Here is a 14746-nt window from a genome sequence, read left to right on the forward strand (position 1 = left end):
CATCTTGAAGCAGAATTATTGAGAGGAAATTAAGGGAATTTAAGCATCTGCAAGAGATGAGAAATTGTTACAGATGTGGCATATCTCTGATGAGGTTTGATCACGACTTCAAAATTCATTCCTTCAAGAAGTCTAGCAGACCTCCTACAGAATTAAGGCCTCTTCAAATTGAGCCCCAACTGTTTTAAGGAACAGCCAATGAAGTCATGCTCTCAGGAGAATATTTTCAAGGTACATGCTGATAGAAAACACTTCAAATTCATGTAGAATTATGACAATTCGGGAAAACAATGAAGACTCTTGTGGTAGAAGTGAAGATCCAAGAAGAGTGGCCTAAGAACTACATCTCTATTAATAACCTTATCAGAGCCAGGGTGTGGATCCGCAATGGAAAACTGTTCCCTGTATCAACTAGGGAATGCCCAGGGACAGTTTGGGGATCTACAAACCAGGAAAAACTTCTCTGGTTTCATTGTCTTGTGTACCTCAGGATACTGACACTGTGGACTCATAACTATAGCTGGACGGCTCATGTCAGCCACTTTGAACTGGTTTCTAATAGATCGGAAGAGAGGCAACTGTTAGCACCTGAAGCCTGCTGTGTTGGTTTAGGCCCTGCCAGGACTGGAGAGCATGCTGCTGTTGTCCCTCCCCCAGCCTCAGCCGGTCGGGCTGGCAGTGAGGCACAAACCCCAGGGTAAAATAAGAAGAAATTTAATACAACAGTGTGATAAACAAACTGAACAACAACAGTGGCAATGATAACAGCAATAAACAGCAGTAACAGTGAACAAGACAAAAGATATACAGAGAAATACCGCAATGGTCATGGAACAGCTCCCTGCCACCAAGACCACGAGCCGGACCTGACATCAGCATGGTACGAATAACCCAGCTGGAGATCCCTTCCCCCTCTCTCTCTGCTGGGGAAACTTAACCCTATCCTAGCTGAACCAGGACACCAGCCTAGCAGGGAGAGGCTTGCTATGAAAAACAGTGGTTTCCCCTTGAGATAGTTGCCTTCAAGGAAGAGAAAAAAAAAGTAACAGCAAACTGCTGTTGGCATGATATGGACAATGTTAGACATTGCAAAATGTCAGCGGAAAGGCAGGACTTTGAAGGGTCTGTAGAGGCTGTAAGAGAAGAGGCCAGAAGGCTGCATTTCATACAGCTCAGGAAGGCATATTGTACAGAACTGGAGAGCTGGAGAAACAGCTGATAGTCTCCCAGATTTTTAGACAAGCTGTTCTAAATACACTTCACAAAATTTAAACAGTCCATCTGTGGAGGGACACAACACCAAACAAAACTTTGCAGAAATGTGAACGGCCAAATACGCACCAGGAAGCAGCAGAATGACTGGCCCAGATGTCCATGAGCTCCAGACCTGCCAGCAGCAGGCATCCATTGGTTCCTGTCCCTCTGGCATCAAACACACCACTGGATTGCTGCAGCCCTCAAGTTCCAGGGGCACATGAAATATTTTCTTACTAGTGATTATCTCACCCAAATATAACTCTGGGACTGCAAACCAGTTGGTTAAACTCAGTAGTAAGGTCGTGGGAACCCAGAGATTATGTTAAACCTCGCTAAGTCTCTATCTTTCTGGAAAACTATGTATCAGTTTCTAAAAATTAAAGGTACCTGAACGACTCCCCATGATTCTGAGATGAGAGGCTAGTTGAGGAGAATGAACCAGGCGTTTAAAAAAACTAAACACTGCGTAGACAGAACCAGACAGTGGAACAGATGGTTCCCCTGTCTTTTATTTAAAAATCAGAAAGTCCTATAGCGGTCAAAGAAAATTTTTGCCATTGAGTTGCTGAACGTGGGCTGGTCTTCTGGCTGCCAGCTTTCATTAAAGAGATGTGGGAGGAACGAACCCTGGTTCCCCACAGAAGTCCTAAACTTGCAGAAAACTCTCAACAGAAAATTTGCAAGAAAGGCAACCTAATAAAACACGTAAACTCAGAAACTCTCTCTAGAGAGTGGAGGTAAAGTTGTGTTTTTTCCAAAACAGAGAACAGATTATTGGTAAGGGCTGTTTGCAGCAAGCAGGCAACTTGAACCAGTTGGTAAGATATGAAAGATGTAGGTCTTCCATACCGATTCACTGGAACAAGAAAGCAGGGTGTTAGCCTGGGTCATACATTCTGAATCTGGCAAAACACATCTGATGAAGCACAGACTTTGTTTTAAAAGTGCTGGGAGAGGCAGGAATCTGACTGAAAGAGCAGAGGCCCAGTAGCAACTCAAGCTGTGGAGTCAGGTCGCTGTTTTCTGAAATTCTACGAAGCAATTCCAGTTAGGACTGGATGGGGTAACGGGCTGCAGCAGGTAAATGGCACTGCAGGGCCCCAAAGGATCACAGTGGATTTCAAAGCACATGATACCTAAGGTACAGCTGGAAAGAAAGGGAATTTTCACACAAAGAGAATGTTAATGATCTAGTACGCTGTCCTGGTACAGATAAATGCTTGTATGGAAAACCAGGGAAATCTGATACGATGGACAGTTTTGGAAGCAGAATTCTAATTCTTTGGTTGATAAATAGCTCGTGTCCTACAACAGTACTGGATGGGTAAAGGGTACGAGACATGCTAATGCACAAAATCTTACCAAAGGTTGGTTAGATATCAGCAGTTTTCTCTAAAAAGAAAAATCCAAATGTAAGACAGCTTTTAGCACTTCTCCAGGGTTTCTGAATCTCAAGTGTGTCTTTTGGCCTCTGTGGACTGTAATCCCAGAGCCAGCAATTAAACTGCAATCAGGACTGCTTTTTACATAGAATGAGGAACTAATTGAAAGTGGAACTTACTGATTTAGTCTTTGCACACTGGACAGAAAAATGTGCATTAGGACTCTCAGGAGAAAGCAGAAACTGGTAATTTCAAGTGTGCAATCACAACAAGGAAAGTAAAACAATTTAATAGTGCTTTAAACTCATCATCTGGAGCTTCTGCACAAAGAGCAAGTTAACAGAATCAATGTTACAAGCATATTCATAAGTAAGACACTCCTTGCACAGAGAAGGCAAAGAAAATAATTCAAACTACATCCAAACTCCAGGGCTAGAAATTAATGCTTTAGTCCAGCAGTTATAGCCATGGAAAGGTTCCCTGAAATTAAACTAGAGTTAATAAGATTTCTTCTTATGGACTCAAGTGGGCAGCTCCAGCGTTTGGGAATTTACCCTCAAACAAGTGCAGAATCCTAAAAACTAGTAAAACATTTGCAAAAAGTATGCTGTTGCCCCCACGATTCCAGGGAGACACAAATCACTGCAATGTGCTGGGGCCTGGCCCATGCCTACTGAGCCCTGTCCAACACGATTCAGTACCCTCAAGGGGAAGAGAAGGTGTCTGGATCTGACAATAAAGAGACGGGCACTGCAGCCACTCCAACCCCAGTGACAGGCCTGCAGCTACTCTGACCCCACCGACAGGCACTGCGGCTGAACCAGAGAACCAATCTGCTGGAATCAGTTGCTCCTATACATAAGAAGAAATATTAAAAAAAATGACTTTGCTTTATAAGGGATGACAATGAACCAGGGCCATCATGAGAACAGGAGGAAGAGGCAGAACCAGAGAAGCCGAACCCTATCCCCTGCGTGAGCAGTGAGACATGCAAAAGGATTTTAGCTGACATCCAGGTGAGCTGGCTGCTCCAGTGCTGGGGTAACAGAGCCAGTAGCTTGGAATTAGAGGATAAGTAAGCCAAGCAGCTGGGATCCCTTTCTAGGGAAGGGGACATCAACAAAGTGATTGGAAAAAAGGCACAAACCCTCAGCCTTTGGAGGCGACTTCTGTCAGGTATGAGGGAAAGGTATCCCTTCAAAGAAGATGTATGGCATCCAAGCATGTGGGCGACCATGGAGAGAGGTATCCAATGCCTGAGGGAGCTAACTGTGCGGGAGAACTGTAGAACAGGGTGAAGCCCTGGAACACCTGCAATACACTGATGACATCATCACATGGGGCAACACAGCAGAAGAAGTTTTTGAGAGAGGAAAGAAAATCCAAATCCTTCTGAAAGTCGATTTTGCCATAAAACAAAGTAAGGTTAGAGGACCTGCCCAGGAGATCCAGTTTTTAGGAATAAAATGGCAAGATGGATGTCATCAGATCCCAATGGATGTGATCAACAAATTAGCAGCTCTGTCTCCCCCAACTAGCAGAAAGAAAACACAAGCTTTCTTGGGCATTGTGGGTTTTTGGAGAACGCATGTCCCAAATTACAGTTTGATTGTAAGCCCTCTCTATCAAGTGACCTGGAAGAAAAATGACATTAAATGCAGCTCTGAGCAACAAGCATTTGAGCAAATTAAATGGGAAATTGTTCAGGCAGTGGCCCTTGGGCCAGTCCAGGCAGGACAAGATGTTAAAAATGTGCTCTATACCACAGCTGGGGAGAAGGGCTCTTCCTGGAGTCTCTGGCAGAGAGCACCTGGGGAGACTCGAGGCTGACTCCTGGGGTTTTAAAGTCAGGGATATAGAGGATCTGAGGACCGCTGTACTCCAACTGAAAAAGATCAAAAGACTGGCAGCATATGAAGGGGTCCAAACTGCCTCAAAGGTGATCGGTACTGAAGCACAGCTCCTCCTGGCACCCCGACTGCCAGTGCTGGGCTGGGTGTTCAGAGGGAGTGTCCCCTCTACACACCACGAAACCAATGTCACATGGAGTAAGTGAGTTGCACTAATCACACAATGGGCTCACATAGGAAACCCCAGTCACCCAGGAATATGGGAAGTGATCACAAATTGTCCGGAAGGCAAAGATTTTGGAATGTCACCAGAGGAAGAGGTAACACGCGCTGAAGAGACCCCACCATATAATAAACTACCAGATAGCAAGAAGCGATATGCCCTGTTTACTGATGGGTCCTGTTGTATTGCAGGAAAATATCGATGGTGGAAGGCTGCTGTGTGGAGCCCCACACAACGAGTTGAAGAACCTGCTGAAGGAGAAGGTGAATTGCATCAGTTTGCAGAGGTCCAGCTGGCTTTGGATATCACTGAGTGAGAAAAGTGGCTGGTGTTCTACCTCTATACTGACTCATGGATGGTGGCAAATGTGCTGTGGGGGTGGTTACAGCAGTGGAAACAGAGCAACTGGCAGTGCAGAGGCAAACCCATCTGGGCTGCTCAATTATGGGAAGATATTGCTGCTGAGGTGAAGAACCTGGTTGTGAAAGTACATCATGTAGATGCTCATGTACCCAAGAGTTTGGCCACTGAGGAACATCAAAACAACCAACAGGTGAATCAAGCTGGTAAGATTAATGTGGCTCAAGTGGATCTGGACTGGCAACGTAGGAGTGAAAAATTTGTGACTCGCTGGGCCCATGGCTCTTCAGGCCATCAAGGATGCGATGCAACATATAGATAGGCTTGTGACCGAGGGGTGGACGTATCCATGGACACCACTGAACAGGTTATCCATGAAAGTAAAATACGCACTGTGGTCAAGCAAGGCAAAAGTTTAAAACCTCTTTCGTGTGGATGACAATAGTTAAAATATGGGGAGGCCTGGAAGATTGATTATATCACACTCCCACAATCCCATCATGGCAAACAATATGTACTCACAATGGTGGAAGCAACCATCAGATGGCTGAAAACAAATACCATACCCCATGCCACTGCCCAGAACACTATCCTGGGCCTCAAGAAGCAACTCTTGTGGTGACATGGCACCCCAGAAAGAACTGAGTCAGATAATGGACTCATTTCTGAAATAATCTCATAGACACCTGGGCCAAAGAGCATGGCACTGAGTGGGTATATAACATCCCTTGTCATGCACCATGGGAAATGGAGCGGTACGACGGGTTGCTAAAAACTAGTCTGAGAGCAATGAGTGGTGGGACCTTCAAACACTGGGTTTTAGCAAAAGCCACCTGGTTAGTCAACAGTAGGGGATCCGCCAATCAAGCTGGTCCTACCCAGTCAAACTTTCTACATACTGTAGATGGGGATAAAGTCCCTGTAGTGCACATTAATAATATATTGGGGAGGACTGTCTGGGTTATTCCTGCCTTGGGTAGAGGTAGACTCATGCGTGGGATTACTTTTGCCCAAGGACCTGTATGCACTTGGTGGGTGGTGCAGAAGGATGTGGAAGTCCAACGTGTTCCTCAAGGAATTTGATTTTGGGTGAAAATAGCCAATGAACTGAATTGTATGATGGTAATTGCTAAATAGCCCTGTAATTGCATATCATTATCGCTATGATTGATATATAGTAGACTAATGGCATCATATTAAAAATCGTCCAGGTTAAAGAAAAAGGAACTTTGATGAAGTCATGACTAGTTTCAGCAACTGGTGACCAGCAACTTCAAGATCATTATCTTCAACCTGCAGACCATAAGCATGGACTGCATCAGATACATCAGCTACGAGTTTCACATGTAGCATACAACAGAAACTACACGTCATCCTGCTGCGTCCAGTGATACCCACTCCACCAACGGAACAAACACCATCTCATCCCTCCTGCCATCTGTCATGACAGATGGAACCCAAAGTTACAGACAAAATCAATTCACTGCACATTTTGGAGGGATGGCCCATAGACGAAGCGATACTGTGTGTATATATATCCAAAAAACCCAGGAAAAATGATGGAACATGGAACAACATGGAACTTGAGCATAACATAAATGGTATGGAATAAAGGGTGGATCCTGTCCTGATTTCAGCTGGGACAGAGCTATTTTTTTTCCCTCTTCTCAGTAGCTAGAATAGTGCTGTAGTTTGGATTCAGTATGGGATTCGATAGGAGAAGAATGTTGATACTGTACTGATGTTTCTAGTTGTTGCTAAGAAATTGAGGACTATGTCCTGCTAGTGTGCAGGTACCCAAGAAGCTGGGAGGAAGCACAGCCAGAGTAACAGACCCAAACTGGCCAATAGAATATTCCATATCATTGAATGTCATGCTCAGTATATAGATGAGGGCTAATTGCAAAGCTCGCTCTCGCTTCTAGGATTGTGGTTTCAGGATTCTCTCTTGTCTGGAATGGCTAGCCAGGAACGGGCTGGGTGTCAGTCTGCAGGTGGTGAGCAATCGCATTGTGCATTAATAATAGTCATAACAGAAAATACAAACGAGTATTATTTTGATTTGATTTCAATTATTGAATTGTTTTTATCTCAACCTAAGAGTCTCCTTACCCTTAGACCTCCAATTCCCTCCCCAGGGTGGGGGAGGGTGAGTGAGTGGCTGCATGGTGTTTGGCTGCCAGCTGGGTTTAAACCACAACAACTTGTGATAGGAGTCCTAAAGAATTTTAAGGAGGAAATTTGATGCACCCGCTGTCACATTTCAGGGGAGAGGGACAAGAAGAGGGAGAGGCTTTTTAAAATGTAAGGAATATTTAAGTGAAATGTAGATGATATAAAGACCCAAAACAATCCTTTCACAAGATGGAACTCCATTTCCACACATCATTACAGCTGATTCTGTGGCACACATATCACAGTAAGCTTGTAAACTGCAATACTGGTTTTCAGGGAAATGTCTTTGATCCTATCATGGCTGAGCTCGAAAACAGATCATACGGAAAATGAAGCACAGGAGGGAGATGCAGTGAAGAAGGCAACAGCAACATCAGAGACCAAGAGCAGCTGACACAGGGAGATTACTACTGACAAAAGTGGGCAAGGTCACATGGAAATGCATGGCAAAATTTCACTCCAGGTCGCTGTCGGTCCTCTAGCAAAATTTAAATTACCCAGACTGTTCTCAGTTCTTAACACAGAACAAAAGGTGGAGAGAAGGTTATGCTGAGCCAAAATGTTCTCTCTGGCTTCTCTCCAGACCTATTTGTCAACAGTTTGAGTGGAAAACCAGAGGCATATGTGTTTCATAACAAGAGTGTATATGTTCAACATCATGTTCCACTTCCACAGCTCTGGAAGACCCAGTAAACACATACACACATAGCTATGGAACCAGGAAAGTTTTATTCTCTGATATTCCCATGTATAAATAATGCTCCCAGACATAAAATGAAAAGCAGCACTATCTGAGAAACATTCCATTTCCACATGCTAGCTGAGACACGGGTTTGTCTGTAATTATTTTGTGATTTGGAATCACAAAATATAGTAATACAGTAATTTGCTCAGCTGAAGTAATTTGCAGAAGTAATCTGACCCTTCACATTGTCCTTGGAAGAGTTTGTAAAGATACCTGGCATTCAGAGCCAGCTGGGACATTCCTAAATTCAATATAATAAATAATAATAAAAAAAGACCTTACTCTCTGAAACCATCTTGAAATCATCTTTATGAGTCGGAAATAATTTCTCAGCACAGGGGTGAATTTCCAAAAAGTAAACAGAGATCAAACTGGCACCCAGTCAGAACATACAAAAGAACAGAAGACAGGAGAGTATCGGTTCAGGACAAACCAAATGATGCTAGCCCATCACACAGTGTGAGCTCTGGAAAGATGTCATATTTGTCATAGCTGGGAAGAACACTAAAAATACAGGTCCAGAACATCCTCGGCCAGCAAAGCAGTAAGAGGAGCCTCTGGATGAGGCTTGTAAGGTTCCCTGTTAGAAACTCATCACACTGCTCCACTGATACAGAGGAAGGGGCAGGACTGCCTTCTGCAGAGTCATGTCAAGACTCAAATGCCTCCACAGCAGTTCTTTCCCTCCACTGTGCTCATACAACCTGAGCACATATGTTCATATATATAGAAGGCCTCTATATAAACACACTTGAGTGAAAAAAGGGAAGTGTTCCATCTGAAGAAGCACATACCTGCACTTGTAGATCCAATTCCTGCAGTAAGCACTGAGCGTGGCATAATCTTTACTGCATACTTGAGAAACTGAGATTTCCCCGTACCTGGGTCTCCAACCAACAAAAGATGTGATTCACCTTGGGGGAAAATGTGGATGTAGGATCAGACAGTTCATATACAGGGAAAGATATACACAAAATGCCCAGAATAAAATAATACTTCTCAATGTTCACCTCACATTTAGCACTACATATACATTACAACATGTAATTCTGTTTAAGACTGCACTATCTATTGGATGTGATATATTGTTTAACAAAAGCAACTAGTCATATTGCTGCATCCAAACCAAATATTTACAATGAAATATTTTAAAGAATTAATAGGTATTTGACATACTTCCTGTAATGTGAGTTCTTACATTTAGAATACTCGTTTCTCAGACTCAGCTCACTCTTGAACATGAAACAAAAGGATACCAGGGTATCATTCCACTATTCAGTTACTTAAATTATTGCAAAAAGGACTAATAAAATCAGCAGGTTGGGTTTTTTAACTAATTCTGTTACACTGCCAACAGTTACACAACTTAGTAATTTCAAAACAATGACATCACAGAAGTAAATAATTTGGCTACCACGATCTCACTGAAGTGCTCTAAAATTATTTCATTGTCTTCTACAAAATACTAATGACCTTCAATTCAAATATAAAGTCTCTAGCTGCTGGAACATTAAGAAAATCCTGTATTTGTATATACACACATATTATTCTGGAATTATTATGACCTACATAGATTATGACCTGCGTACCACCTGGCACATGGTGTCTTTGCCATCTAATAACAACAGAAGGAGAATCAGCAGGCAGACAACTTACAGTAACAGAACTAAGTGAGATGTGCTGACAATCACAGATGGAAAAGTCTGGCATTAGGAAGTAAAATGAATCCTTTAATTCTTCCTTTCTATGTACTATGGTGATCCACATTAAGGAAACATTAATATTCCATCTTTTGATGCCAAATACTGCTGGGAATATTCTACTAGAAATAATTTCAAAACGTCACTTATATAATAAAAAGTGAGTTTATGTTTTATCTAAAACAACTGCCTTTAATATTCTACCTAATGGAATCCTGAATGCCTGGGGTTTATTTGGGAAAAATTAAAATAAAGAGGAAGTCTAGACCCCCACTTTATTTGTCTGAGATTCTGGAAGAATAGGCAAAAATAGCTCTCACTCGATAAAGTGGGATGATTATGTTTCTGAAACCTTATTGCTTTGATTTTGGAGGGGGAAGGGTTGTGGGTGAAGACAAGGGTGAGAACAACTGTTAGAAAGGATATGGTACTACTAGAAGCAATACTAACCTCTGATTCGAGTTCCAGTAACATCAGTCCTCTGTACACCACCAGCAAGCACCATGGCTACAGCCAACTTCACCAGGTACAAACCAAAAACTTGAGGACATAAGCTAGCCAAAATTTCATTCCTCCCTAGAATAGGAGCAAAAAATGACACTCAGTGCTGTCCTAAGAGTAAAACTTAGTTTCCCATGGACTGCTGTATACACTTAAAGCACTGTGTACACTGACAAATCATTGTCCTGTGTCCACAGTCCTAGGCACACTCACAAATAATTTGGGTCTGCTTCCTTAACGAGAGGAACAGGGCAGGGAGGAGATTTATTTTTTAATTTCTTTTTTTAAATGGGACCCAAAGCAGTTGTTTGATCCAAACGTCCTTCATTATAAAGAAGTCTTCCACTGTCATAAGCAGCAAAGCCAATCTTATCGCAATTAAAGGAATGTCTGGACATCATAAGAAAAGACTAACGAAATGCTATCATGCAAATTCTTTTGTCTCACAGATAAAGTGTAGGGGCTATGAAGAATAAAACTTAAAAGTTTCCAGACTTCAAAATATCCCCTTGAAAAGTGTTGCATTGTACATTTAAGAAAAAATCTAACACTTGAAGTATTTTGCCCTAAATGTGTGCACCCTTAGCATGGGTCATTTTATCCTCATTGTCCTGAATCTCCTTCTCCTTTGAGCCCCTCCTCCTCCCTACCATAGTCTCTTTCCAGCAATAGAATATTTCAACCTGCTATGATAATATTGTTGGTTTGGAAGGTGTGTAACAGAATTAATTCCATCCTTGGAGATTCTGATACTAACAGCACATAAGGGATCACAGGTTTAATGCCATACATTACTTCCATTGCTAGAGAATAAAACAGTGACCAATTTTGAGTTCTTAATGTTTTACATTTAGATGCAAGTACATGGTACTGGCAAAATGTGTAGACACCTAATAGATGACCTGAGGCATATGCATTTCTTGTGGAGGTCTTCTGAGGAATTAACACATCTTTGTCCAAAAAGGAAATTTTGAAAACTTTGGTCAGCCATAGCAGAACCCAAGATTGAACTCCACAGTTGCCTCTACTTGACTTCAGATTCATTTGCCTTGTCAGTGCTGAGCAGCTTGGCAGTTCTGCTTCTTCCGAGATAGTATCCAGAAAAAATAAAATCACCTGCATAAGTTGTCTCAGAGGCCTGCCATGGTAGACTTTCTCAGGACACCTAATACACAGCATCAGGAATTGACTGACATAAAATGAAGTAATAACTACCATTATCTCTTGAAAGACAGTCAAGGTACACACATCCTGTTGTGAAATGGTCTATATCTTAGACTCCTTAGTCAAATTTGATATCCATGCTCACCAGAGTGGGCTCAGATTCAGAAAAACGGCCTGAAACAGGCAGTCTTGGGCAGTTTTCTAATTTCCACCCCAATTCTCACCCACTTCAGACTAATTTATTTATTCTAAATGGGCGATATTGCATAAAACCACATTGCTCCCTGCAGGCTTCCAAAAATTGTCCTGAAAATGAAAGATTAAAAAAAGGATCCTGAATTGCTTTCTGAACAGTTCTAACTAGAATGATAAGAAATATTCTCATTCCAAACAGCAGGAGTCTAGCAATTAAATTGCTTTCCAGGAAATGCAGTTCCGAAGAATCTTTGACATTGAAAATATCTCCAATTTCTTATGTGAGTATGCTAATTTTTAAGATGATGTGAGCAACATTCCCACCTGCTTTTCCTCCTGTTTGTCTTTTAAGAAGAAAGACTAAGCCATTTTCAAGATTTTAAAAGACAGAGTGTTAGCCTGAGACAGTTCAGTGGTAGAGATTTTCTAAAGAGTCCATTGAGTTTCCCCGTGGTTCAGGAGGAAGTACTCAGATTATAGGGAGGGACAGAGTTCCAGACACAACTCCTGCTAATTCCTAGGTGGTTGGTTGACTGCAGACCACGGTAAATTTAGGAGGCAGTGTACTAAACACTCTGTCTGTTCTGGAAGCTACTGTGAATTGGAAGACTGTCTCCATAATTGATAGGAGGCTGCACAGCACTTAAACCAAGGGTGTAGGCATCCAAGAGTTAGGTTAAAGATGAGATGTGCTAAGCTCTGTGGTAAAGATTCACAGCTAAATTTGGGATGCAGACAGCGAGTCAGATCTCTCGCCCCAGAATCAACAGCTAAGCTGACTGTCTGGTCTGCACTGTTTCTTCTAAGAGGTATGCTTTTTCTTTCTTGATTATAAATGCTTTTCTTTTTTTTCCCTGATACTTATATTATTTCTCAATTCTGGTTAATAAATGTTCCACAAAACACTCAACTAAAAAGCTTAAAAAACGGAGATCAATGCAATATGTTTGGTACATTTTACCCCAGTAATATTAAAGAATTTCATATTCCTGTACTGGAAAAAATATATTTTTGGAGGAAGAGGTGCTGGGATAGGATAATGGGGGAAAAATGTGTTCAGTCACTGTATTTTCACTCCTGATTTCATCTATATCTGAATATGCATCCTATTTAAAAGCTTTCAACTACTAACCTGCTAAGGGATCATTCCTATGCTTTTCCCAGAAGTCTTCAAATTCCTTGCGGACTTCTTCATCAATGACAACCCCTGCTAGCTGCTCATTGTTTACTTTAACATAGTTGGCTTTCAAAACAAGCTCCAAGTCACAGCGTGCATTCTCGTGGAAAGGTTTCCACCTCTGCATTACCACTCCATACACTGTGATGTCATCTCCTGGAGGTAACAACAAAAAGTTAGTAAAATAACATCTGACTTGAGATATGCAGAGGCGTCAGTTAGCTGTAACACATAATAATGTAATTGAGACCCTGTGTTACAGTGAATAAGGTTAAAAAAGCAACAAAAAGCCAACCTCCTGCAGTTACTGGAAGTTTAAAACGATCTTTAAGTAGATTGCTTAGTCTGTGGTAGGAAGTTGCTATGTCTATTTCTGTTTAAGCCAGGTGAATTCTTAAAAGTATAGCTCTGCTTGTTTCAAAGTATACCTCTGCTTGTTTCCTCTTTTAGAAAAGAGGAATTCATGGTAAACTGTAGAAGCTTTTCTTTCCATCAGATTTACTATACAAAAAATTTACTCAAAACTTACTTGATTTGTGGTAACTTTTGTGATTAACTCCAGAATCACTTGTAAACATTCTGGCCACAGTGTTCTGAGAAAGTACAACTAATTTCTTGTGGGGATGTACATATCTGAGAATTTTTGGTCCATTCTTCATACATCCTCCTGCCAGTTAGCTTCCTTTTTTGAATGCCAAGTAGCTTTTTCCATCTGCGGCACTCCTTAGATCGGAGGTCAAGTCACCTAGCTCTCCGAATCTACAGAGGGGCACCACACGCTGTGTGATGGTGTGGACCAATTTCCTCAAGAGGTTTGGTGTCCCCTCCACTAACAAGATTTAATATACTTTCTATATGTCACAACATGTTACTTATTGAAACTGATCCGTCATACAATCAAGATGGAACATGGGGATGTATGATATTTCCTAGAATAGCCTTCAACTGCCATGCTAACATCCAAGCTGAAACAGCAATGTGACAGAAAAATATATCTCATTCAACAAGCCCTCAGCACTGACAGCCCACTTGGCAAAGACTCATCTCAAATGGAAAAATAAAAACGCAGTTTGTGGTGCAAACTTATGTGATATATGCTGTCTCCTCACCAGACTTGCAGCTGTCCACTAAGTCATCTTCCAGAACAACCACCATGCAACGAGGGATGCTTCCAACAGACAGTCTTTGAACCTAGGAGACAGGAAGGAAAAGCACTTCTTAAGAACAGCACCTGTCAAAAGCCATTTACAGCTGCTCTGGCTTAAGGACCTACATTCCTTTCCTGGAACTGAGGTCAGTCCTTGGTTTTTCTTACAAAACTTACACAGTAAGCATGCCACTGCTGCCATGAACTTAGTAATGGAAGTTTAATGCTGATATTAACGGAAACAGGATTGGGTATTAAATTAGCTGAAGGTGCTCAATCCTGGGAGCTGCTGTGTGATTTTAGTATCTTGCTGAATAAAGCTCACTAAAAGAGGTCATTTGAAAGAGCTGATCTTTGTTTTAATGATTTAAGATATTTTTAGACACTTTTCAATATGCAAAGTCTACTTTGGGTCCTGAAGCATGTCTATGGCTTAGATAACCCTTCACTGAAGTATACACTTAAAAGATTATTCTCTGTATTTTTCTGGTGTTTAACCATAATTTGACAGGTTGAGATATAAGTTTATACCTAGGTGTCAAGGATTAAACCAATAGCAGGAAAAAACAAATCACACACAACCAGACAAACGTATATTGTCAGATGGGCTGGTAATTCCTGTACTTCTTTTGCTTTTCTCCAGGGCAAAGTCTATGCAATCTTGTCACAGTCTACTTCCAACCAGCAATCTTTACATCTACACTTAAAGTTTGCAATAGTTTTTAAGAATATTCACTGCACAAGAACAACAATTGGAAGTACCATTTCATTCTGCAGCACAGGTCACACATGCTAGAATTCTAGATTTATTCACTATCTAGTGCCTAGGAAAGTAATTCACCCTTGAGTATTATCTAAATGGCCACAGGC

At 41.6% G+C, this 14746-nt stretch overlaps 1 protein-coding gene across 1 annotated transcript in view; it reads right to left on the minus strand.

The window, feature by feature from the left end:
• Positions 1–14746, minus strand: part of MCM9 (minichromosome maintenance 9 homologous recombination repair factor) — a 54679-nt gene that overhangs the window by 31462 nt on the left and 8471 nt on the right. Inside the window, exons 4-7 of the mRNA XM_074923768.1 lie at positions 13839–13920; positions 12685–12885; positions 10143–10268; positions 8787–8906 (exon numbers count right to left, since the gene is read on the minus strand). Coding sequence (XP_074779869.1) covers positions 8787–8906; positions 10143–10268; positions 12685–12885; positions 13839–13920 — 529 coding nt within the window. The remainder of the gene's footprint in view (positions 1–8786; positions 8907–10142; positions 10269–12684; positions 12886–13838; positions 13921–14746) is intronic.

This window comes from Athene noctua, chromosome 1 (genome assembly GCF_965140245.1).
Source record: "Athene noctua chromosome 1, bAthNoc1.hap1.1, whole genome shotgun sequence".
Lineage (NCBI taxonomy): Eukaryota > Metazoa > Chordata > Aves > Strigiformes > Strigidae > Athene > Athene noctua.